Below are 27,043 nucleotides of genomic sequence, written 5' to 3'. Positions count from 1 at the left end.
GGTGGGGGGGCTGTATCTGTTTAACTTTAATACTGAAAAAACAAACACATTATGATACACAAATTTTTTCACCCCTCACAAGACTCAGTAAACAATTTAAATTCTTATGCTGTTAAGTAAATGTTATGTTCTTTTATTTTTAAATTCATACATACAAAAACACACACAGACACATACTGTCATATTATAATTTCACAGGATTTCATCACATTTTACCGCTGTCTTTTATTGCTTTTACATTATTAAAAAAAAGTCCATTTGTCAATAAGAAAAGAAACTTTAACAGCAGGATTTAAGAAAGAGGCTTTTCTGTTCTGTGTTTCTTCTACTGAGGATGGCCACTGAAATGGCCTTTCACAAAAACATTTTTCCTTCAGAAAAATCTCTGTATGTGAGAATAAAATGAGTGTCTATACTTCTGGCTCCAGCTGCTCTTGTTGTTCTTCATTCTGGTCTGTGTTGTCTTGATCATCATGGCCGACTGAAAACGATATTATCAAAACCTTTCAGATTATGCACATGAGTACAAAAAATCATTTACAAAGCTCGTAATCTTTCACAAACTGCAGGACGACTGTTAAAACCCAAATGCACTGGTAAAGGCCAACACTTCATTAATTAATGACATTTATTTCATCAGCAGGGATTAGCTTAGTTCATGTTTTCAGATGGGTTTTTTGTTGTTGTTGTTGTTAAGTGTAAATACACACAATTAAAACTGAACTACACTGCGCTGGCCCAGTTTATTAGCCGATGGAGGTGCGGTGGGCTGGGTGCACTGGTCTTACTGGAAGGTATGCGGTGAATCTCCACGAGCGTGGTCGCTTGGCCGTCCGGCAGGGGGGGTAATCTGGGCACGGCGTCACGAAAAATCTCTTCCTCGTCAGATTCGACCAGGCTTATGACATCACTCCTGTCTTCCAAGCGACTAGATCGAGATGGAGGAAAAGAAAAAAAGAAAAAAAAGGAAGGCATTTCTAAACATGATGTCAACTGTGTGTTACTTATTTGTGTTATGTTAAGTATGCATCGCCTGTCTGAATGAGTTACGTAATACTGAAGATGAGTATGTTCAAGACATCAAACAGACACTGAAATAGCTGGAGGATGAGTGATAAAGCTAAAACATGAGGAGGCATTGTTCTCTTGATCAGTGGTCACACTTTCTGGGCAGGTCACATATCTCGCACCTGAATTTTGTCCAGAAAAAAAAGAAAAAAAAAGGAGGAGGCAAACAAAAGCCTAAAAAAAAAAAACAACAGCTAACAAAACTCAACATTTTCAATGGAACATCACTTAATATCAACATTTTAGCATGATGTAGGGCTGACACTTACCCAAATCCCAAACCTGTAGTAAGAATGAGATAACGAAAAACAAACGAACAAAAAAAAAAACAGTGAATTAGTCACAGTGTCAGTGTTCGTAATCACACACTGGTTATGTTTTTAGAATGATGTCATCATTATTATATGCTCTGTGCGAATGCTGACTAATGGCCTGGATTAAGAATTCTCAAAGCCTTTCTTATCAGCTGAGTTATAAATAAATCTAAACTGGGTGTTATAATTGACTGTAGGTATAAGTTAAATTCTTTGGGTGTGATAAAAGACAGCTCTGGTCCGAGAGCAGGCCATTACACGGGACAGATGGAAGAGGGTTGTGGCTTGACTCACCAATGCAAATTCTGTCACGCTGCGTGTAACCCGTTATGCCTAGGAAAATCCCTGTTCCGATTATTAGGATAGAAATCAGAGTTCCAACAATTCCTCCGACGTTTACAGCAGAGGCTGGGAAAAGAGGGAAGCTGTATGTGAACTGGGTTTGAAAAGGTAATTCATGCAGACAGTAACACAATACATTCAGTGAGGAGTTTCTTAACAGACGTGTCTTCATGTGAACAGCCACAGGGTGAAAACTGGTCTGGGGGCATTCCAAAAACAACAACAAAAAAAGGGTTTTGTGCACTAGACAAGGCCTTTTCATGTTTTTCACTGAAACCCAGTTTAGTTCATCCTAATCCCGGTTGTGGAGATGAAGCCATCTGCCTGTCTGAACTTCAGCTGTGCTCAATCAGTTACGTTAGTTATACGGAACAAAACTGAATCTTAAGACATGCATTGGGAAACAACAGGCCAGTTCAGAATAACTTATCGAACCGTGTCATAAAACTTTCCCAACCAGCATCTAGAATCCAGCGACTGCATCTGACTGAGAATTCACAAATGCATATCAAAAATATTTGATGTCTCAGCTGGTCCTGGCCGGTTTAATTCACGTAACGTCATCACAATCTAAAGTAGCATAAAGTCATTACAGTCTTTTTCCAACCCGTTTATTACACTAATCAGGGCACAGACAGTCACCGCAGACACTGTCGGACATGGTCCGTCAATTCAGTTGAACTGTCTGGAACCACAGAACAATGCGGACACCCGCAAATTGTTTGTGGCTGCGTGTTTTATATTGTTTTATGGATTGTCTTATGCACACTAAGCAAAAGTACCTCACTGAGCTGCTCTTTGTTTATTTAAGTTAAGTGTCTGTGGACAGTGTTTACATCACTGATGTCTGAGAGCCATGTGGCACCGTGTATGACAGGATGACGGTTGACGCTGGGTAAGAATCTGAGCACTTCACGTGGCAGGGAAAGACTGGACATCCCTAAATGTAGCTCTATTCTTAAATAAAATCACTTCTATATGTCTAATACCTGTCAAACACTTTATACGTGCTTTGTGAGTTTTGTTTTACTTTCCTGTACTCTCACATACCCACAGCGTTTATATTTGTTGCTTACCTGTGTGGTTTTAAAATATTTAAATAGATTTGTTTGATCTACACCAAGCCTGGCCTACATATCTCTGACTATGAATATGAGATTCGACAATTTCTCATCTCCAGATCCATCATTCAGGGGGCCACTGATTCTGCATCGCCAGTTATAGAAACACATCACAGATGTTTTCTATTTGCATAGATAGGACACGAGTCTTCAGTTTAGGAGACTGACCAATCAGCAAGAGCGTCATGCTCCATTGGATTGTTGGTCTTTCAGTCTAAATGTGGCTTGTAAATCATGCTCTGGCTCTAAGCGTCGTTTCTGTGAGAGAGTCAGCTGTCACCTTGTCCCTCATTACACCAAATGACAACCACCAACCGATTCAAATCAAACGACATGACATGCCATAAAACTCAATGTTATAAAAACGAATCGTATTCGTGAAGAAGCTCCACTTACACCTGACGTTCAGAAAGACGTCCAGCTCTCGTACGCCAAGCGGGCTCTCGCTCCTGCACGAGTACATCCCCTCGTCTCCCTTGGTGACGTTCACGATGGTGAGTTTGAAAACGGGACCCATCTCAGATAAGATGTACTTTGAGCTGTTCATGATGTAGTCGTCTTTTAACACCCTCACCCATCTGGTTTTGGCTGGAGGAACAGAAGTGGACTCCGTACACGTGAGGGTGACGTTGCTGCCCTCAAGAGCTGCTGCCATTGGTTCTCCCTCAGGGTATGGAGCCTCTGAGAACAGAACAAAAAATATCTAGGCGTTCAGTATCTGGTAGTTGTGATACAGCGCACTTAAAACTATTACATTTTCAGTAATTATGTGATTTTTATTGTCCCGGTTTTGCCTGGTTTCCCAGGAAACACGTACTCTCATAAAATGATGTCATATTAGACTTCACTTTGTCGCGTCATTGGGCGTGTTTTATGACTGGCTGACATCTAGATGACTGGGTAATAGGATGCTACGCTACCAAACAGAGCGTAATATTATAACATGTTAAACAGAATCAAGTCATGTTGATGGTGTTGTCAGTAAAAATTAGACACTTTCCCCTAATGTTTCTGTTGATAAGAGATAAAAAAAAGCACAGACATCTGTTCAACATCTGGCCGGCTTTGACGCTTACTTAACGTGAAGTAGCACGACTTCTCCTCCCCGAGGTTTTGAGCGACATGTTTCCCTACGCAGGTCAGGTTTTGCCCGTCAGAAAGCAAAGAGCGGTTTAAAGTCAACTCCAGGGTCTCGCTCGTCCCAGACGACATAATCGTTGGTAATTTGGAAGCCGTGACCGTCTCGTTCTGCCAGGTTAACGTTGGCGCGGGATAACCCCCCTGCCAGCTGCAGCTGAACACAACCAGGGCAGATCCGTCACTTATGCTCCAGCTGCAATCTGGGTGTCTCTCAGGAGGATCTGAAGAAAGAAAAAGGTGGTTAAAAAGGAAGTGTGACCCAAAACAAGGTGTTTTAGAGGTGATAAAAATGACCTGGTAATGTGAGATTTGAAACCTAACCACAGCAGGAGGAAAAGAGTGGGTTTTTTAAAGCTTGTGTGTTTTCACTGCTTGAACGGTCTTGAGTGGAACACATAACCCCAGCATTGTTCCAGAGCTGTGTAAACTCTAAGACAGAATGACGACCTTTAAGCTGCTTCTTGTAAGTGTGTTTAGCTAAATACTTAAATGAATACATAACATTCCCTTCTTAAGAGTTACGGATAATTTTCTAAGCAGTTTCTACCTTTTTTTTTCATTTTGTCCAAGACATCCAAGAACATTAGAACTAAGAGTGCAGCAGGAAGACTTTTTGCAACAAAACAGAGAATTTCAATATTTGTATCGACAGGCAAAAAACACATATACATTGTGAGTCATCCATAATGTTCAGGCAGCATGCGTAAATGTATCACCATTACGTGGTATTACACTCCCACTGTGCGCACTGCAGACCTTATCATGCACAATCATGATCAAACATTACACTCCTCTTCACGTAAACAAGGACTGTCTTACAGTAGACCAGCAGCTCCCGGGTTGTGTACGACGTCCTCTTGGAGAGAAAATTCTGTGCTCTGCATGTGAAGTTTCCCTGAGAGCTTGGCTGAATGTTGGGAATCTCATAATGAAGCTGGGATCCTGTCCCAGATGCCAGTGTGTGGTTATTTGGTGTAGAATCCTCGAAGATCCATGACAGATTTTGTGAGGGATAAGACAAGCTTGAACAGTGGAGGGAAACGGTCGATCCCTTCCGAACAAACGCTTTTCCACTGGGAAGAGGAGACAGCGGCTGTATGTCTATAACTGCACTGGCTGGTCCGCCTGGAACATCAAACAAACATGTTTTGGCGTATATATAACATCATATGTTTGTACATTATTATTATTATTGTTGTTATTATTATTGGTTACGAAGAGGAAGAACGTTGTTTTCTTTTGTGATATACAAACTTGATTTGCACAGGATACAAAAAGAGTCATAACAACTTTATACAACCTTTACAAACCGGTCAGCTGAAAACTGAACTGACAGTAAAAACAGAACAAAGAAAGTGCAACAAGTGTCAAGAAAACATAAAGTAAATAATGAATAATTCACTACTAATCCCGAACAGCTCTCTTAACAGGCTTCAGTAGTCATATTCTACACTTTGTGTCACTCATACATAAGAAGTTGTATGTTTTGTCTAGTGTGTTGTAGTATCGGTAACACGTTTTAGGTGGGGGGGGGGGGGGGGGGGGGGGTAAATGCGCCTATTTGCGTACACAATCCAGAAGAACCAGTTTCTGGGAGGGTTCCTCTTCCTCAACGCGATCGGACTAGCGTGTGACACAACCAATTCGGTGATCTGTAACTTTCTCTCCTCCCTGTCACATTTCGATCTCAATACTGACCTACTAACCGTCCCTAACCCTAAATTAACTGCATTATACGCATGCGTGCGCCTTGGCCCAAACCACATTTTCCAACGAGCTGGATAGATGGTAGGGACACACAAATGAAAAAACAATATCTCACCATATGCTTATGAAAACTTACTGGCAATCTGTAAAAGAAAGCTGTTTTGATTTTGAACGGTGGCATCCTTTGATACGGTAACGCACTGATATTCTCCTTCATCAATAGTCATTAGTCCACTGATATTCAGACTCCCATTGTCCATGACAGTCAAATGACTTCCCGTGTTTGGCGGCTTGACCCCCGAGGAATGATTAAAACTCGCCGCCTCTACTCCATTCTTCCGCCAGTGTGTCACGGACGGAGTCACGTTGGCCGAACTCTCATAACATGGAAGCAAAATACCGCTTCCAACTTCTCCAACTTTCGTTTCGACCAATTCCAACTCTGCCACACCTTGCATGAGCAGAGAAGATAAAAATGAGAGTGGTATATGGTTTCGGTCTATGATAAAAGTAGCCTACATAACGTTTTAGGTTTCAGAACATCATACTATGTATTATTAGAACATTTATTTTAGGATCTAATTATTGGAATAAAGAGTATATTTTCATTACCTTACCTGAATGATAGTTTAGAAGACATTGCAAAATTATAACAGCAAGAATCCCTGCCATAACTGGAAGTCTGAATTGACCCGAGAGTGAAGCGCTTCCGAAGTAGCTTACACCTGACAACCTAGTGTGTTCACGCAGCGCGAAAGCATGTACGAAAAATGCTGATTACGGCATTAAAAGTATCATGGTGAACATGCGAGTAACACTTAATCAGAGTTAAAAACATATGAATAAGATTTATACACTATCCGACGGTTACCATGACTATCAACGTCTCGGGCACTGAGGGTTTCATCTCTGTGAAATGACAAAGTCAGATTTGCTCCCATACCTGTTTGAGAGCAGGTTTTCACCGGAAACCGATTTGTCAACCCGCCACACCCTTCACCTGCGCTTAAAGGTAAAGTTGTCGCCACCTGTCTTATGGCGCTTAGCAGTGAGTGTGCAGGCGTGCGATCTAACAAAAAAAAAAAGGTTTCGCACGAGTGACAACAAACAAAACCACTCGAATCTACAGGTGTCCAGCCATCAACGGACAGATTCTGCATCTAAAGATTACTGGCTCTGATTCTAGAACTGTTGCATTACTTTATGTCTTTTTTTAGGGCAGTTAGGTTTTAACACGTTCTGAATTAAAAAAAGAGTGAGCGTAAACATTTCTCCGGTTACATGCGGATTTTTCACACGTGGATTTTTTTTTTTGTTTTGTCAATGAAAACTACCCCCCCCCCCCCCCCCCCCAACACATATATTGTGCTTTAAACAATAGTAAATAGATTGTTTTTTTTCATCCCAGCCAATACAACTGTGACCTAAGTGAGAGCAGATATTATGAGCAAAACAGATATGCCAGTGGATATCATCCTATACCTATATCATAGGCTGTAGGCCTATACACCATTACTTCATTAGTAATAACCATATACAGCTCTATTACCTTAGCTGTTGCTACATGTAAAATTATAACCTCATTTGGTACTACACCAGTGTGGCTTCAGTGCAGAATATCGGTAGCACTATGACGTAAACCAGAATATCAAACGAGCATGGTGGCGCTATGATCCGTGACTATAGATGTTGTTATTAAGTCAGTACAAGCATTAGATACCCTGATTGCCTCAATAACAATACTGTTATTACATAATAAATATAAATGCAGAGGCTACATTGTTTGTCCACCCGTTATGTCTGTTGTAATAGATACTATTCTGGCATCGGTCGTATGTAAAACATGTATTATTACATCACCTGAAGCTACTATGTCAGTGGTTACTACAGGAATAATTGTTACTTTAATTAGTTTCCCTATTGGCGACTACAGATTTTTCACAATGCAGCCTAATGGTAGTTCTAGTTATCATTGTATCGGTGGGGGTTATAGAAAATATCACTACTTTGGTAGTGACTGTAGTCATTATTATTACAAGGGCGTGACGGCAAACACTACTATGGCTTCATTGCTTCTGTAAGGATTAAGACTAAGTAAGTGACCTTGACCAAGGCAAGGCTCCATTGTACTGCTCACTGCTCAGTGTTTCTGTGGCAAATAAAGTCAGTTTTGTTGATTAGACCGTTTCATGCATTAAAACTTCACAGTTACCAAATCATCCTGCGGGTTATCGTTTTGGTTCATAAAATATAACTAAATATATTGTCTTAAGGGTCAACATAAACACAGCCAAAACCAATAAAATAATAAATCAATCTATCTGTTTCGTCGCCCAGTAAGTTGTTGCTGTGGCCTTGGTTAATTTTGTCTTAAACGGTTTAGTCACGTTGAACGCAGCCTAAGTACTCTATAGGTATGACAGTAAATTGATGGGTATTCTGGCCAATCATAGGGCGGAGGTTGGTCAGGTGATGGACCCGATTTAATCAGCAAGCACTAGAGGGAGCACGCTACACGCTACATTCTTTGTCTATCTACTTTCCCCCCTGACAGCAAGTGCAGGGCCTGCAGCCGAAAGGTAGACGACACTGACCATGCCCGTGGATTTAAGCCAGTGGACTGGACCTCTTTCCCTGAACGAAGTGGAAGAGAAACCAGCAAAGCCTCTCGTTGTAAAATATGGCTCTCTTGAAATCGACGAGCTCGGAAAAGTGCTTACCCCAACCCAGGTTAGCTGCACAGTTCACACGAGACGGCATGTGCTGTGAGTCTGCCAGGGTCCCTAGTCCTGGCATGTGAGGCTGCAAGGCTTCGCGTGCATTTTTGTGCTGTGAGATATAAAAAGGTGATATGTGCCAAGTTAAATGCTGCTGCAGTGAAAAGATTTGAAATTTTGCACGAGAGCAGCGTATTCCATCTTTATAACATTGCGCGTGCAGTGCTTCACTGGCATAGTTTCAAAGAGCTAACGTAAGCGATATTGCGCCCGAAATGCACCAGAAAGTTCCGCGCTTCTGTCCTTGCTAACACGGGCTGGACTTGGGCCGGTTTCCGTTCGTAATATTTTGAGCAACGAATTGTTACCCCACGCATGTTACATTTTTCGAGTTTTATGATGCAAAAGTCCAACTTTTATTGTGTAAAGTGCGTTGTGAACCTCGCTATTGTTAGGATAGGGGGCGGCACCCGATGCCAGTACACTGTGCTTAATTTGGTGATACCCAAACCACTGCTTTAAAATGAGAGTGAGACGACATGAAGAAGTCGATAGGTTTAGATCACTTAAATTTGACACATCGACAAGAGCAACCTGATTAAGTTCCGAGAGTTAACCAGATTTCACGTGATTTAAAAGGCATTGTTTGCCCCAGTTATGCAGTGAAACAAACTAATGAAAACAAAACGCTGCGTCACAGTGTGCTGTAGGGGAGGCTTGATCTAACGTTAACGACGCTTCACGTTTTGTAGTTTTTGAACGTTATGGGGTCATAGTCGTTCTGGTGTGGGTGTGGGCAGCCTCTTCCACGGGGTATACAGGCCTGTAGTAGGCTGGGTCTTTGCCTTCGTCTCACTCAAACGCACTTGTTTCACTTACCATTACGGTTCTAATTTGCCTTTAAATAGCAAAGTAGGTGCTTTAATAAACTTGAATTGGAGGTGACCTAATTCCGTCAGAGTGGTATCGGAGTCATCTACCAACGGGGTCACCTACCCATGTCCTAATTCAGAATAACGGCGACAAACTCTGCTCGTTTTAAATCATGCATGAATACGAGCGATACTCAGTGCTATACTGACTCCTTCACAGGTGCAGCACCGGCCCACGTCAGTTGAATGGGAGGCCTGCGACCCCAGCAAGCTCTATACGTTGGCTTTGACTGATCCGGACGCGCCGAGCAGGAAGGATCCAAAATTCCGGTACGTCTCGGCATCTGTTAATTGCCGTAAATCATCACAAATTACGCGCGGCTCTATCCGTTGATGTCAACCCATAAAAAGCAAATACAGGGTGGACTGAGCTGTTAGGCTATGTGTTGTAAATGTTGTTAATACAAAATGGATATCGATGTACCAAATGCATTCTGTCTCCATCCGTCGTGCAATGTGGTTTTGTACATTTTTCTGCTGCAGGGAATGGCATCATTTCTTGGTCGTTAACATGAAAGGAAATGACATTTCAAGTGGGTGTGTTATGTCTGACTACGTCGGCTCTGGCCCTCCAAAAGGAACAGGTAAATAAAGGCGCACATAATAGACTGTTTACGTATCGTGATGCCCTTTAATAGCTATCCTTATGAGGTGCTTGACTGTAAACACACTGAAGCTGCTCAACAGTATAAGATTTGCCTGAGCAGAGAGAAATTTGGAGAGGATAAAACTGGATCAGTGGTCCTGTAATGAAGTCCTTTCGGAAAAGAGCAGACTGACAGTGTAGCTTGTTTTCGGCAGTGTATTGTACAATGTAGCAGTCTATTTCTACGCATAATTCATAAATCTAATTGATTGATTGAGCGTCTAAACGTTCTACGTTAATTACAAACAGCTGAACCACTCTGTTTAAGATTGGACAAGGAATCTGAGGGCTTATGAACACTGAGTTGAGTTCTGCACCTTGGACAATCACAAGACGAACGGCTGACTGTCCAGACGTCTCGTTAATGTACCCAGCAAGAGCAAATCTTAACCAGTTTTCCGCGCGCTTCTCTCTCTCTCTCCCCTAGGTCTCCATCGCTACGTGTGGCTTGTGTACGAGCAACCAGGCGACGTCAAATGCTCTGAGCCGGTTCTCACAAACCGCTCGGGCGACAACCGCGGCAAATTCAAGATCCAAGAGTTTCGCAACAAGTACAGCCTGGGAGCGCCCGTGGCAGGAACGTGCTACCAAGCAGAGTGGGACGACTATGTCCCAAAACTTTACGAACAATTGGCTGGAAAGTAAGAAAAAAAAAAGAACTCTTAAGTGGCACTTATGGAACAAAACCAAGTAATTATTTTCCTGACATTTGGCTAACCTTTCGTTCTTAAACCTTAGCAGGTAACTTTCAGTATTAACATGTAGCGTTACTTTACTGCTCCCTGTTTTGTGTTTGTACCCGTGAACAGGCACAGGCTTTGTCATTACCGAGTGACGTTCAGTTAACTAACTGAACTTATTGAACAAGCAATATAGGAAAATGGTGAACTTCATATGACAAATACATTCATTCTTGGAAAACACAAACACTTTTGTGGTGAGCACTTTATTTACAAATATAATTAAAAGCTTTTACAGATTCCATGCTTTCTTCAAGAACCTGAAAAAAAAAAATTTAAAGTGCATGCAATATTAAAGCATCTTACTCGATTTTTTTTTTCCTTTTTTGTTTTGTTTTTTTGTTGTCATAAGAAAATACACAGCTGTAGGAGTTGGTTATAGCAAGATGACTTTAAACATAGATCCAAATGACATTTCAGTTTGAATTTACTGTATGACTGACTGGGAGAGAGGGCGGAGACCAAGAAAAAAAAAAAGAATCAGATCGTTTAAAAAAAAGAAGTTGAAGACCAGTTAAAATACCATAGGAAAATAAGTAAAAGCTCTTTCCCCAGCTCAAGCCCTTTGTGGTACCTGGGAGTGTAGATTCACATATGGTTTACTTCACATAGTCTGCCAGAACCGAGACTGAATCTAAGAATACAGTGGAGAGCAATGACACCCATTTAAAAAACAAAAAAACAAACCCCACAATAAAGATTTTCCAAAGAAGTCACAGATGCAACTATCAATATGTACATTACGTAATTTTCGACTTTATTCAAAACGTGTGTCTCGATATTCATTTAAAAAATTGTTTCCTGACAAATGAATACCAAATAGAGAGAGGAGAGAGAGTGAGAAAGAAAAAAAAAAGACAATTCAGCAGCGCTTGTTTGGGGGAGAAAAAAAAAGCTGCAAGATGCTGGCTGAAATTCATTTTGTTGATTTGATTTTTTTTTTTGTTTGTTTGTTTCTTGCCCAAATCTCACACCGTTTCGACCTTAAAAAACGATCCGTTTTATATATATGTATATAAAAAAACGTGTAGGCGTGATAACGCAGCAACACAAACAGCCCTAGTTGTATTGCTTTCTTCTCTTTTCTCTTTTTTTTTTTCTTTTTTTTTTCCTCGTTGGTTTTCCAGTCGCACTAATACGTGTTATCGTCGCACGAAATAGAACACTGACAAACACTGTGACGTTTTTCAATCCCCCTCCCCCCCCCCCCCCCCCGATATACTTAGAGAGATATATATATATTTATAAAAAGTCAACAAAGGGAGTCATCCAGCATCGTTTCCCGTGACGTGACGAAGGAGCGCCCTGAAGGAACAAGACAGTACAGGCACTAGTCCAGAGTGGTGTCAGTAGCAAAACAAATTTTGTCTTTTTTTTTTTTTCCTCTCTGTTTGTTTTTCGCTTAAAAAGTGGAGGACCAGGGGAAGAGGCAGTTCCTGGGGGGAGGGATCTTATCTGTAGTCATCCTTAGGGTAGTCCACAGCTCCCAGGTTCCCGAAGCCCAGGCGTAAACTTTCCATATCAAACACGTCGATCTCTCTCTCTTGCCTGTCCAGGAGGTGCTTTATCCGCTCCGTCCGCTCCTTGTGAAGGGAGGCCAGCTCCTCTTCGATCTGGAAAAACGAACAAACAAAATCACGTAACTGCACATTAGCAATGAGCCTGTTAAACCCTGTTCTGTAAAGTTCGGGCGCTGATCTTTCGACAGTGATGATGGTTGCCACGGTTACTGCCTCGACACTGATATTCTTCATCTTGTTGTTCTGTCTCAAACTGTCACTACATTCATAGTGTGTTAAGTCGGAGAAAAATGTTTTCCAGTGATTAAATCATACATCTCACGACTATGATGTCTGTCTTTGTGAGGAGCAGATGGAATTAAAGGGGAGGAAAAAAAAAGATGCTGAATCGAGGATTTCTAAAGTTTTGCTGAGTCAGCGTCACAAGCTTGAGTTGGCACTTGGGTTTCACAACAGTAATACCAGACAAAACACAGAACAATACAGGGTTAGATTAGCGTGGATTTGGGTTGGGCACTTTTTGCCGACGCAAACGATTTTAAGTCGAGTCTTAGGGTTTCCGTTTGTCTTTTTTTTTGGCTACACTCAGAAACTCAGTGTTTCTCCGTGCCCCAAGAAAAATACATTAAGGATGTAGAAACTCTGTTCAGTCTAAGTTACACTGGATTTCATATTGACCACAGGGGCTTCTTGTCCAAAGTGTACACAATTATGTTCCCCAGTTAAAAAAGCAGTAACTATGAGGTACAGGCCAATAGTAGCAGGGCTTGGGAACCTCTAGGGCTGGATGTCGGAGAAACCTTTGTCGAAACCTTTTTGAAATTATGACTGACATCACAAAAAAAGAACTGTTCAAAATATTTCCCACTCATTGCAATTTTCCTTTTCACTTGCATGTAATTATGATTGGTTATTAAAGAAAATGCGCCACAAAGTACAATCGTAACAACCAGTCCTGCAGGGATTGAAAAGTGTAGCTGTAATCTCCACATTCAGCCACCAGGTGGCAGCATAAGCCTCTTATAAAACAGCGTCTCAAAAGAACAACAGTCCCTCTACAACCCCCCCCCCTAACAGAAACGCATTGCAAATGCGTGGCCATTGTGCATCTGCAAATATCCGAACCTGCGCGCTACCCCTTCCATGAACCCTTACCAGTTCCTTTCGCTGTACGTAACGGGGTGAACGAGACAAGTCTCTTGGTCTGTACCTTTTGTTCCAGATGGGCCCTGCGCAATGACACTTTCTGTTCCAGCTTCTGTTGCTCACGCTCGTGCTGGGCCTCGGTTTGCATCTTGATCTTGCTCTGATAGGCGTTGAGCAGCTCCATCTCCTGCTGCAGCTGCTGCCTCAAAGCCTGACACTCAGCTTCCTGGGCCTCGTCCAGTCGCAGCTGGCCCACAGAAAGCAAAGAAAGAAAGAGAGAAAGAAAAAAAAAAAGAGGGACAGAGAGAGAGAGAGGAGGGGTTAGAGATACTGGGTCCTACTCACAGTGGACAAGAGACTTTGGTCAAATTATCTATCTAGGTCAATCCTGACCATTCGGGATAGACTGCATCACATTCCCACAAAGTGTATCTCACGGTGAACCAGGAAACGGACAACCAGACTCGGCTGAGATCATGGCGCTGTTCAACACTAATGTGCCTTGCAGATATTTACTTGTTTGTTTTTGTCATCCTAAAACCACCCAGTTATTTGGGTACGAACACAAAACGTAAGGGTTAGAGGGAAAACTGTCAGAAACCCCATTCTGATGAAAAATCAACAACACTGTCCTCTACAGGACAAGGCATCCACTGATTTCTCATCTGGATGATGAAATCTGCCTTTATCAGCAGTAATCTTAAAACACAAGTCTGAACTAGGCTGATGTACTCCCCATGCAGTAGCAGGAGAAATATTAAAAAAAGAAAAAAAGTCTTTGCTTGTTTATCACCAAAAGTTGCAGACGTGACCGAGTGTCACAGCAGACAGGACCTATAGGAATGGGTCGAGTTCCACTCACTGCCTGTGAGGCCATCATCTCATTGATGCTCTGTTCGTACTGTTCCGCAAGGATGGCCAGTTTTCTCGTCTGCTCGTCCTTCAGGGCCTTCAGCACGGTCTTGTGTTCACTCTTGGGCGTCACCTCCATCTGGTGATGTCTCAGGGCCTTGTACTGTTTGGTCTGAACCTTGCATGTATCCTGGAACTGTTTCTTTATCTGCAGCTCCATGGCCTGAGGACATGGACAAAACCACCATCACCATCATCATCATCATCATCATCATCAGTTAACATCAGCTGGTCAAAACATGTCAATCAGCCAATAGAGATATCCAAGGACATCCCCCACCCTTCACATGTTAAAAAAAAAAAGGCCAAGGGTTTTGTTCAGCTGTAGCAATCCTGCTCCACAAAGGTTTCTCTTCATCTCTGAAGCAATGAAGACAACTCTACGTAAAGGACCGACTTCAGTCCAGTTGTAACTGGAGGATCTTAGACTTGACTCGAAGCATCACATTAAGTCTCAGCAAGGTCATTAAACCCTTTGTGGATTTACCCAACAAAGGAGGATTTTGTATAAAATTCTGGAAGTCCTACCTTCAGGTTCTTAGGCTGTTGCCGGAGCTCCAGAACGTGCTTCCTATGAAGTTCTCGTTCTCTTCTGTTGTTGTACTCGATCTGGTTCTCCAGTTCCGTCTGGTGCTGCAGGCGGATCAGGTCCATACGGAGCTTCTGGAGAGTCTTCAGCTGTCGCTGCTCCAGCTCTTGAGTCGACTCGTCATGTCTGATCAGCATGGCGTGCTCCATCTCCTTCTGTGTCTTCTTCTTGTTGAGCTCCTACAGAACACACACACACACACGATAAGCATATTCTTTTCTACTAGGTTCACCTCTCAAAGACATGTTCTGCTAGGATTAGTACTCCTGTCAGTGACCTCAACCAAGGCACTGGCAAAAAGACCTGGAGTTGGTCCCCGGGCGCTGGCGGCTGCCCTTTGCTCCCAGCTCATAGTGTGTGTTTACTGCTCTAATGTGTGTGCGCTCACTGGTGTTAGGATGGGTTAAATGCAGAGACTGCATTTCACTGCTCAGTGTGTGTGTGTGACAAATAAAGTTCCTCTTCCTCTACTTCTTCTCCTTAAAAAAAATAGCATGAAACTCATAGATTGTGTTGGCCGCTGTACAAGCTGGTACAGCAGACGATACATCAAACCACGTAGGAGGGACACAACCACAAAGTCGCTAACATCATATAAACTGTTTTTGTTTTTGTCAGTGAGGTCTTAGAAAGGACATAATGGATCCACTAAACAAATGCAGTGAGAAAAGCTGCCTAAGTGCCACTCATTTTGGTGGCCTGCCCATGTATGGATATCAGACTGGCTAATACTTCCGAAGTCTCCGCCACCCACCTCCCAGATCTGCTGAATAGATTTTCGGGATTACTACATTGCTGCATTACTTATTGCCTAATCAGCTTATCTGACATGGGCAACCCTGAGAGAGAGAGTTCACCTCTCTGCTCTCATTTTAGTCCACAATAGGTCTCCCACACCTTTCTCACAACATAATAAAAATCAGTTAACTGTACCTTTCACTGCATTCATTCCAAATGATGTATCAATTTTACAGTATCTGGTAAATCAGTCGTTAGAGGAGGCAAGTACATGAGCTGCAAATTGTCAGATTAGAAAAGACAGTTTGGTGCCGGGATGATGTGTGTATATATAAATATCTGTATATTAATTTAGCTTTTGGACTGCTAGATGCACTTTCAGAGTCACGCTCAGGTTTTTGTAAACAGTGAGCAAAATTAAACACGTGGTCCTTTCTTTGGACACCTCAGGCTACATTTCATGTGATGTTTTGAGGTATAGTTGATAATCTTGCCTCGCGTAACTGCTCCTGTTCCAGCTCCTGTCTCTTGGTCATGATCTTGCGTTTGAATGCTCGGCAGTTCCTGTCGTAGAAGACTCTCTGTTGGCTGAGGAGCTGCGCCTCCTCCTCGGCTTGAGAGTGCTGAATGTTCTCCTTGTGTTTGGACAGGCGCTCCTGCTTCTCCTTTTTGGGTGTGCTGTGGTCTTCATTCATCTCCTACACACACACACACAAAAAAAAATAAAAATCCAGGCCCCAAAGGCAGGCGTGAGTTTTGGATTCTTCTACCATCACCAAATGTGTTTGGTTTCATTCATTCAGTTTTGGGGTTGGGGATAAAGCTGACACAGTACTGAGGATCCCCACTGGCTGGTGTGTATACTCTTTTAAACTCTTGGTTTCAACCTGCTGTCAGACAATAGAAAAAGTGACTTTTCAGAACGTTACAGCAATGGGATCACTTCCACATTTGGATTTGGTACAGGACTGTCTTTATAGAGCATCTGTGGTAGTTGCAATAATAAAGTTCTTATGTTCGGCTCAGAGTGAGCAACATCTTAATAGAAACACAGTTGCTGTGACCTTTTTAACCAGTGTAGTGGGGAGGGGTGAGGGGGGGGGGGGGGGAGCAGAAAGCAGATTGAGAGTTTACTAGCCTCTTTAATCTTTTCCTTGCAGAGTTTGTACTGTTTTTTCTGGTTATCTAAGAAAGTGGTTAGCTCCTTCTTCTGCTGAGCGACGATCTGCTGCTGAAACTTCTTTTCATCTGTTGCAGCTGTCTTCATCTGTTAAAAAAAAAAAAAAAAAAGTAAAAATAATAGAAGTACACAAGATGTTGATCAACCTAAACAGATTTTCTAAATCTCTTTTGAGAGGTTTGAATTTTTGTTGCTGGTGGTGGGTTTTTTGTTTTTGTTCTGTGGAACTGTACTGAAGGTTTATGTGAATTCTCAACAGATCTGAACCTCTGTGACCCCACACAGCTGTGGTTTTTAATAAGCAACTTCTTATTGCTGTGTCCACTTTTTGTTCAATTTTAGATGTACTGAGCGCCAAATATATAACTGTAGTGCTATCTGAGCAATTCTTGGTTGGGTGCCCTTCCATTGCCATTGAGCAAGAAACAACCATGCTATTTAGACCGGTCCATAAAAAGACTTCATAATTTCACAAAAGTTACGATTTTCCAAATACATCCATAACCTCTCGTCTATATCCAAAGCCTCGGCCACTCCACCCATGCTAAGAACCATTGTCTCTGGAACACTCCATACACCACCACCACCACCACCACCACCAAGAGAGAGATAAGCTGGTGACAGTTAAGGTTTATACTGTGTAAACAACACAGAATCTGTCTCAACCATCAGTCTCTTCCAGCACCGGCTAGCAGTGGGTGAGTAATAATGATGGAAGCCTTTTAGCAGTGCAATGGATCCCAAGAACTGACTGTGTGCTATTCCAGTCACATTCAACCCAAAGAAACTTCACTGACCCAACACATACAGTCCCTAAATATTACCAGCTGAAAATGGTTGACTGGTTACAATGAAATGATTAGCATTACCATTAACCTTCATTTTTTTCCGTAAGTTTATTTAGAAGAGATAATACCTTCTGAAAAACATAGGGCCAACAGAAACCGGGCCCCATTACTGAAATAAGTGCATGTCTACGGTGCAGTTGGTGATACTGTGGTTCTGAAGTCAAAGTTAACACGTCGTGTGACGTGAGCACTCTCCTCACCTCTTTGTCTGTGTAGATGGCGTGTTTCTTGGCCAGTTTCTCCAGTTCGATGTAGGCATTGTTGGCCTGGGTCTCCACCTCTTTCTGAAGCTTCAACCGATGTTCGTCCATCTCGGCTTTCAGCTTGTTCTCCAGGGCGATGAGTTGTTTCTGATGCTGACGTCTCATTCGTTTATAACCGGACATCTGCTCCCGAAGCTCATTTTCCTGCTCATGTTCGTGGATCTGCCGCGTGACCTGGGCACGAGAGAAAAGGTGAAAAGGTCAAAAGGGAAGGAGAGCCAAAAGAGGAGGAAAGGAGAAGAGGAACAGATGAGTGAGCAGAGGGAAGGTGTAGAAACACCAGAGGTATCTACAAGCAGGGGTTGAGAATGGATGGTGTGAAGAACTGCAATGAGGAAGTTCTGAATATCCCCTAATACACATTTAAAACAAACATCCAAAGAAAAGATCAAATCAGAAAAAAAAACAACACCACTGATTCTGCTGGTGGACCTGCCACATCTGGGTGGAAAGCAACAGGCAAGAGAGAGGAAAAGCAGGATTAGAAAGAATCTGATCCTGGAAAATGTCTCCTTTGAAATCTTGGAATTATTGACTCTGTAGAACCATAATAGGACAGGATAAAACTCAGTCCCTTCAAGCCAAATTAACTATGTCATCATCAAGAAAGGGACAAGTTCTGGGAAGATGCACCGACAACCAATTTACAAGACGGAGCAGCGACAGAGAACACTGCTGAGCATCTTCGAAAGCAACAGAGCTGACGCGACTAAGTCGACATTGTATAAAAAAAAAAAAAAAAAAAAAAGTTAAGAAAAAACCCCAAAACCAAACCAACCTGGAAAAGCGGATTCTCGGGGTCAATGTAATCGCTCAGCTTAACGTACGTCCCACCTGTGTTCCGAAAGCCAAGCATGTTGGCGAACTGAAACAGACGCGAGACCATGGAGAAGACCGTCCAACTACATCCCCGCATCGAAGAGACTGTGGGAGATCTGGGCGGCTTGGCCGAGGGGGGGACGTATGAATGAAACCTTAGAGGCCATGCCCAGTGCAAAGGCGCATTGGGCTAAGCACTGTTTAGTAGGCAGGTCACATGAGCTTTCGTTCGTGTGGGAGAGATTTCCTAATCAGTCGCTATCAATACCCCTTCTGTGGTGGTACCAATCCAACTGCCTTCTGCCCAAACGCCACATTAGGCCCACAAACGCCGGGGCATGTGACGGGATTCACACAAATCTTAAGCAAGAAGAAAAGGAAAGCGCTGGGGCCACATTTCAGGTCAAAGGCATTTGATAAATAAACGATATTAAACCAACAAAACAAACAAACAAATAAGTAAATAAATGGCCACATCTAATGTCTACGGCAGCTGAAAACAAAGGCTGATTCAGTATTCATGACACTGATTGGCCACTGCATCAACTATTGAAATGCAGAGATAAATAAAGAAGTAGAAACAATGACAGAAGGTTCATTATTATGTGAAACAGATGGATTCTGAACTGTACATTCCACCTAAGAGACTGCACAGTCAAAACTTACGTGAAGTTTTAAACTCACGCAATACTAGATACTATGGGGAATATTTAAAGACAACAAACTTAGCTCCACTGACTGCATGTATTCCACTGTTAATGTGAAACAAATGAAAACAAACAAACAAACAAAACAAAACAGCAACCTCCAGAAAAAGAAAGTGTATGAATTTTTTAAAAACCTTGAGACTGAATGCAGGTTGGGGATACATTTTTGGTGTTGAAGTTGAAAATTTTCATAAACACACATTGCGAGAAGAGGAAAACAAAAAAAAAAAAAGATCTATCTGCCACCGCGGGGGCCGGGTAGGCTCGTGCAGTCTTCATAATTCATTACAAATGTTTGTTAGCACGCGAGCAGAACACAACTGCCTTTAGCTGAAGTGTAGAAGATCTCCCTGGAATTCTCTCTCTCTGGCTTATACTTAACATTCATCAAGGCACATTACCATCGTTAGTCTGCAAATCTCAACTCTACTGACCTGCTCTGAGTCCTTACCATTCCTGTTAAGATAGAAAAAAAAAAAAAACACATTTCCTTATTCATCGAACACTTCCCTCTGACAATAGCTGAGAGACAGCTGAGGCAACTCGTGAAGGACACAAAGAAAAAAAAAAAATAGTTTAGTTTGAACAAAACCAACAGTGAAGCCAGATTTGTAAAGCACTCTAGAACCAATACTAATCACTTAGTAGAGAATAACATGGATTAAATGTGTGAGCCTGGTTGTTGTTCAAAAAGTGACCACAACAAAGAGCCATGGGAGGGGAAAAAAAAAGGTTCTTTTGTGTTTGTGAAAGGTGGACGTCGGACTGGTCAGACAGACAGCAGTTTGTCTGTCTGCCTCTAGAGGGCGCTCACATACAAGCCAAAGCTTTGGCAAAAGGGATGATGTCACCGCTTAGACCGCTGTTACAAATATCGACTACAACAGCTCTGACTGACCACCTAGACAAACATTACCGTCATAATTAATAAATTAATTAACAGTGTGCCTGTGTGTGTGTGTGTGTGTGTGTGTATGTGTGGGTTTTTCTGTTTTTAAAATTTGAAAACCACACCACACCTGAGGAGGAATCTCACTGGTAACATAGACATCTCCATGACAACCTTAACATCATGAGAAATGTGAGTCCATGTCACACAGTGACGTCTTGTTGTGTCCAAAGGTGGATCTAAGGGCAACGCTGGAAATGGACGACAACCCACAACTAGCGACGGAAGACAAAGGCAGTTAGCCGTGTATTGACAGGAACGTGTTGCCTTGACAACAGACAGAGGGGTGGTCGCAAAAGTGGGCTCTGTTTTTTCACCCCTTCATAAAAAAAAAAAAGAAAAAGAAAAAAAAGAGGGATAAACAGAAGGAAGGACGTTGAGAAGGGGGGGGGGGGGTCAGAGGACACGAGTGATGAAGAAGAAGAAGATGAAGAAAGGACATGTAGGAAAAGAGGGGTGGATGAGGAGATCGCTTTTTTTTTGTTTCTTTGGTTTTTTGTTCGGTTTTTGACCTCACCAGAGACGCGGATTTGATGGTGGCGAAACGTTCTCGGTTGATGAAGTTGTGCGCGCGGCTCTTGTTCATGGAGGCCGGCTGCGGCTCAAATCTGTGTTCACGAGGTCCACCGTCCTCCCGAATGTACTGCTGATCCTGAGGAAACACACACACACAAACACACACCAGTAAGCCGACTGGAATTCTTTAGTCACCACAAGACTTCCATCAACACAGTCACTCAATTAAACTTTTATCTAATTATTTGTTTTTAACAATGTATCCAATTTTACCGGTCATAAAGTGAAGGCTAATATTCTCTGTATGTGTGAGTCTATTAGAGGAGAGAGAGAGTGAGAGAGAGCAGATGAAGATGAGAGTGGGGGTGTTGAAGAGGTGTGTTATAGTGGAGTTGTGTTTGGACAACACTCAAGGACAAAGACCAGAACACCAAGTAATGTTCATTAAAACAACCCTAAACGTCAACCCTCAACAAGCGTTTCACATTGTTCACAAGGGTTTCAAATCCTTCACAGCATCCACACAGACCTTAAAGACATATCACTTTCTCTCTACTGGACAAACGTGACGATGAAATCTTTGCCTTTAAGAAAGAACCGTTAAGCCATTAAGCGACTCCCAGACACATCCTTATGAACGAACTCTGGTTCTATTCCTGTCGCTCTCCCCAAAGACGCTTTGCTCCCTCAGTTCAAAGTCACAGCTCCCACGAGAAATACGACAAAGACAGCTGTTTCTCTGCATATGAATCCCGTGAACGCGTCACGTTACCCCCCCCTCCTGACAACCTCACTGGCAAAATATCCTCAAATCAAATGTTCCTTCACTCTAAAGGAGAGTTTATGTGGCTGCTTTGAAGGTAATAAAGAAAAAAAAAACCTGTGCCATTGTACAGACTAACAGACTATTCCTTCAGCAGACACAGGCTTCAAGATGCTGTATTGAATTAGTGCACACACACACCTCAGTCAAAATCGGAGAAACTAGTGTTTTTATTAGTGATCATTTGACTGACTGACTCAGCCCCCTCCCAATACTTTTATATTGCCTTCTCTGTTTAGTTCTTGAAATTTTAAGAGCACCGAGTGTGTTGAAGTAATACCAAACACACATCACACAAGCACCAGGGATGTCCTCATCAAAACTGCCATTAGTACAGTTAATTAAAAAAAAAAAAAACACGGCCCCAGTGAACGGGCAGTGAAGGCCACTGGGAACAGACAAAGTGAAATACTTTACGTAAATATTTGTCATGTCTGCCCTAGGGCCTAAATGTTCTTTTCAGAGCAAATACACTTAAAAAAAAACACGTCTTATACTTTGCGTGTTCATTCAGGTCTTGAAAACTGGTTTGTTTGCTTTAGCGTCGGACCTATGGGTCGCGTGTGGCGCGTAAGCTAGCAGCCTTCGGTTACAGATCAGGTGGATGTTAACAGTTTGAATCAGCTTCGTTGGCTTTAGCTTGTTTTCTCAGACGTTCAGTTTAATGCGTGAATGACTCAAGTCGTGAACGTCCATCATTTCATCAATGTCACTGTAGACATCAACTTTAAATGATGACGGCAGGCATGTCCGACAGTTTTAACCGCCTTTATAGGCTAAAAATCAGATCCGTGTTGACAAAGACGCCAGCAATTCATCTCGTTACTTATAGTCTGACGTGACTGCCACGACTCTTTGTGGTCAACTGAAGCTCATGACGAACTTCCTGGAAAGTTTGTCCTGGTGCTATGACATTAAGTTCCACAAATCTCTCAACTGGCCACTTTTTACTTTCCAGAAGTGAGATTCTATGGATTTGAGATGGGACTGTAATCCGTTCTGAAAGACCTTCTATGTGAACGAGTGAGGTCTACACAGCTTTTTGCTGCTGTGTGTAGATTGTAGCGCTGTATTTTTGTTAATGTGAGGGTCAGATCAAGCTCTTGTTCTTTTTTTTTTCCAAATATATTTTTGCATCACAGACTCCATAATAATTGACCCATATCTTTCAACTGTAGAGTGATTTTTTTCCCCCCCATTCTGATTTTAATTTCCTCATCCATGGAGTATCTTCTTTCATAACATCAGGTTTGTAAACCCTACCATTCAGGAATGCATATGGTTGGCATTATGGTGTTGAACGGTGACTCACTGATGGGTGTGTGTACGTGCATACACAACAGAGAAAACCCGTTTGGCCAGAGGTCACTGTTCAGGTTTGACCTTGTGGACAGGGTGCACAGAGGGACATCTGACCTTTTTGGGGTGTGCGGACGACTCGAGGGTGCTGTCGTAGTCGTGCATCATGGTCATGTCTGCGCAGGCGTCATCTCCGACCTCCTGCAGGCTGTTGACGCTGCTGCTTTGGCTGCCTGTGCTGACTGATGTGCTGGGCACAGAGTGATTACTGCCCAAACTGTTCATCTTACAGCTCGCCTGCTCTCCGTCCTGCCGAAGGAACAGGCAACACACACACACGCGCGCACACACACGCGCGCACACGCACGCACACACACGCACGCACACACACGCACACACACGCACACACACGCACACACACACAGACAGACGTGCAAACACACACACGTACAAACACGCATGCAAAAAAACACGCACACACACGCACATACACAGACAGACGTACAAACACGCACGCGCAAACACACACACACACACACACGTACAAACACGCATGCACAAACACGCACACACACAGACAGACGTGCAAACACGCACGCGCAAACACACACATGTAGATACGCACACATACACATGTACATGCACCCCAACACAGACGCACACACACGCAAATACACAGACACACACAGAAAGACATCACAGAGTCAAAAAAAAGTAAATGAGGCAGTCTTGAATTTGTACGTTTCTGAGTCGATATTTAACGACGTTTTTGGATTGTTTGAACTTTCTCCTATGATCTAAAGGGGCTGAGAGGGGGGAAGGAAAAAAAAAAAAGAAGAATGTTCAGTCCTAAACATCTCAGGGTTGTTGCCAAATACGTTGGCCAACCACATTTTTCACAGTTCTTCCATTTGGATGTTTTGTTCTGGCCCTCCCGCGCTACTCCTCCTCTGAGATGACTCACACACACGCGCTGGGCACAGTCACACACTCTTAACCATCCACCGTAGACCTCATACTTCCCTAATTACTCAACACCCATCAGACCATCCACTGTAGACCAAATACTCCCCTAATTACTCAACACCCATCAGGCCCTGCCTGTCCGCTGCAGTGCTGGGGGAAAGAACCATTCACCTTTAAATCCGTGTTAAATCGACACGGTCGTCTGTGGGCGTGTTTGTTCTTTGAGCTTGTATGAAATCGATGAGAGAGTCCGGGAGAGTTCAGTGAACTTGTAATGAACGAATTACAGGTAAAAACAAAACAGAAAAAAGGTTTGTTTTGCTAAAGCGCATGATGATGATGATGATAACTTAGGGAAATGATTATACTGAACGTAATTCACAGTGTGAGCGGGGACCAATACCATTATCATCTCTCAGTGCTTCCCATGAAACGCAATATGTCACCTCCTGAAGGCATGTCCCGGTTGTTGGGGCGAGATATTCAGGTTGTCCATTGGCATGCCTGGAGGGACAGTCAAACCCACCAATCAGGTGGCTTGACCCGGCGTTCACCCCACCGTGAAATTAAAGAGCAATACGACGTGAGGTGTGCTGCTCACACGCGATCACGTGTGACGACACGGCTCAGTGGTGGCGAGAGACTCACCTAAGGTGATTCTTAACCTGTAATAGCCCTGTCCGTGTAAAATACCATCTTTATTTTATTTATTTACTTATTGCTGAGAGGTCATTTTCTGCTTCCTACGGGAAGATAGTGGAACTATATTATATTAGGTCGCTGTTTGAAATGGCTCACCTACCCACACAAATATTGATATAGCCCAATGAGAAATTTGACTGATGTAAGTATCCACCTACTGCTGTATGGCTGAGCACCTTTTAAGATTCGGCGGAACTCTATTGGTGGGCTGCTTACCTCCTCCTCTTCTTGGGACTCTCCCATTGGTCCATTGTGCTTCTCCTGGTAGAGGATCTTCTTCATCTTGCGGTACTGCAGGTTGTCCAGCTCTCGCACGGCATCCTTGGTCCGCTGGATGAGGTCAATGAGAACCCGGGGTGGACGCTCCCGCCGGACAAAATCATGCTGGAGAGAGAGAACACAGAGAGAGAGAGAGAGAGAGGGAGAATGGAAGAAGGAAAGAATTATGTCACCCTGGTACTCAGAAGAGAAAGAAAAATGAACATGAAAAGTACAGAAAGAAGGGTTTGTGTTTTAAAAGAGTTCAGTTCGGTAAACTCTGTTCAGCCACTGACGGAATGACTGACATGAGCCTTTCCTTTGATATACATATACTGAACTACTGAAATTAGCCTTTCTTTTGATAAAGATATACTGAACTACTGAAATTAGCCTTTCCTTTAAAGATATAATGAACTATTAAAATTAGCCTTTCATATCACATTGATATACTGAACAACTGAAATCAGCCTTTCCTTTGATATGGATATACTGAACTACTGAACTTCCCCTGTGTAGACTGACAGAGACATGACCCAAATCCTTGTTGTGAAAAGGAAATGAGACGTGATGGGGAACAGGCTCTTCTGGTGGGACTTGAGCGGAGGTCATTTATTTAAGTTACACCTGTCACTTCTTCTCTCTCCCCAGTCTACCGTTTTAGTTCCTGCTTTTTTAGTATCTCTGCTGTTCAAACCACTAGATTTAAAAATATATTTACATGTATCATCTAAACTCTTAGTCCAAGCCTTCATAAATTCATCTAAAAAACAAAACAAACAAACAAACAAAAAAAAACAGTGATGAATTTATATTCTGGTCAGGAAACAAGAATCTCATTGAGTCCACAGAGACACCACACACACACACACACCACACACACACACACACACACACACACACGGATTGCTCGCAGAACGTTTGAAATTACGTCACTTTGCATCACCATCCTCCACTAGGGGGCGCTTTGGTTTAATTTCCAGCGCAGTCACACACATGACGGGCGAGCGTTTAACAAGGCTGAGTAACAGGAATCAGGCCGCATGCTTATTCACTGGGAGACAGATTCATGAACGCGTCCTGTCACAGACAGACATGGGGGGGGTTCTGGTGTCTCTTTTCTGGACCGGCGCACGTTCGTTAATCACACCCCTACGTTTGACACACAGATAACCCAGATACGGCCGTTTCAAAAGGACAGCTGAGATAGCCCAGAGCTGAAAGAAAACTAATCTGAGGGATTATCCACCTTAAAGGGACCAAATTACACAATCCAGAGGCGGACGGACGGCCAACTGTTACAGTAAGAGCGTGGGCCTGATGTCTCCTGACATCACTTCCACCTCATCCACTCCTCTATGAGACCTTTCATCCTCACACAGGGCCGAAGCGTGATTCAGACCTTCTGTGAAACAGAGCAGGATCTGCCGTGGACAGCCAACGTACAGGACCGGCTTTGCATGTTCAAGTCCAGATTAGTGACCTGGATTTTGGCTCTTTTAAGATCCTGAGAAGTCAATCTGATGGAATTAGGGAGAGTCTCTTGACTAATGTCAGGGTTCCTTCCCCCCCAGGGTCTTACGATACACCCCCCCCCTCCTCTTTTCGGACCAGTTACATCATGGTGCTGCAGAGTCCTTTAGGAGTCAGTTTGGGGGTTGGGGGATTAATGGTTGGAAGAAGGGTGGTCCAGGTCTTACTATAAGACCCCTAGATTCTCCCCGGTCTCTTTTTTGGGCAGGTTCGTGGTCTCCTCGGTAACCCCTCTCCACAGAGTGTGACATACAAGAACATAAAACTCTTAGCTCAGGAATAGGATTACCTGTCCTACCGGAGACAAAACAAAAAGATCAACTCTGGCACTGTGTAAACACACACACACACACATTTTCACACATACGCAGTCACTCAGACACACACACACACACACACACACACACAAACAAATAAAAACAGACAGATTACAGGAGATTTGGGAAAGACTGGTGTCAGTTTGTATTCGTTAGAAAAAAAAAAAAAAAAAAAAGGAATGAAGAAAAAAGCGAAGGTGCAACCGGTGCGGCCTTTAGCCATAGAATCGA

The 27,043-nt window shown here is 42.9% G+C and overlaps 3 protein-coding genes across 3 annotated transcripts in view; 1 reads left to right on the top strand and 2 right to left on the bottom strand.

Annotated features, from left to right (window-relative positions):
- Positions 1-410: 410 nt before the first annotated feature.
- On the bottom strand, positions 411-6,150 carry vsig10 (V-set and immunoglobulin domain containing 10). Its single transcript, XM_030791737.1, has 8 exons — positions 5,829-6,150; positions 4,805-5,110; positions 3,922-4,206; positions 3,242-3,526; positions 1,677-1,790; positions 1,338-1,350; positions 789-928; positions 411-481 (listed from the first exon to the last, which is right to left on the bottom strand). Exons 1-8 carry the CDS (start codon positions 6,148-6,150, stop codon positions 411-413), a joined length of 1,536 nt encoding a protein of 511 aa, XP_030647597.1.
- A 2,064-nt stretch (positions 6,151-8,214) lies between these two features.
- Positions 8,215-11,037, top strand: pebp1 (phosphatidylethanolamine binding protein 1). Its single transcript, XM_030791912.1, has 4 exons — positions 8,215-8,422; positions 9,502-9,611; positions 9,825-9,925; positions 10,415-11,037. Exons 1-4 carry the CDS (start codon positions 8,288-8,290, stop codon positions 10,630-10,632), a joined length of 564 nt encoding a protein of 187 aa, XP_030647772.1. The 5' UTR covers positions 8,215-8,287; the 3' UTR covers positions 10,633-11,037.
- A 1,010-nt stretch (positions 11,038-12,047) lies between these two features.
- Positions 12,048-27,043, bottom strand: part of taok3a (TAO kinase 3a) — a 43,398-nt gene continuing 28,402 nt past the window's right edge. The window contains exons 12-21 of the mRNA XM_030791229.1: positions 24,921-25,088; positions 23,154-23,345; positions 20,916-21,050; positions 17,861-18,097; positions 16,771-16,899; positions 16,127-16,330; positions 14,834-15,073; positions 14,256-14,468; positions 13,458-13,640; positions 12,048-12,340 (exon numbers count right to left, since the gene is read on the bottom strand). Coding sequence (XP_030647089.1) covers positions 12,179-12,340; positions 13,458-13,640; positions 14,256-14,468; positions 14,834-15,073; positions 16,127-16,330; positions 16,771-16,899; positions 17,861-18,097; positions 20,916-21,050; positions 23,154-23,345; positions 24,921-25,088 — 1,863 coding nt within the window. The 3' untranslated portion in view covers positions 12,048-12,178. The remainder of the gene's footprint in view (positions 12,341-13,457; positions 13,641-14,255; positions 14,469-14,833; positions 15,074-16,126; positions 16,331-16,770; positions 16,900-17,860; positions 18,098-20,915; positions 21,051-23,153; positions 23,346-24,920; positions 25,089-27,043) is intronic.

The sequence above is a fragment of the Chanos chanos genome, chromosome 14 (genome assembly GCF_902362185.1).
Source record: "Chanos chanos chromosome 14, fChaCha1.1, whole genome shotgun sequence".
In the NCBI taxonomy this organism is placed as follows: domain Eukaryota; kingdom Metazoa; phylum Chordata; class Actinopteri; order Gonorynchiformes; family Chanidae; genus Chanos; species Chanos chanos.
This window is presented reverse-complemented; position numbering and strand designations above follow the sequence as displayed.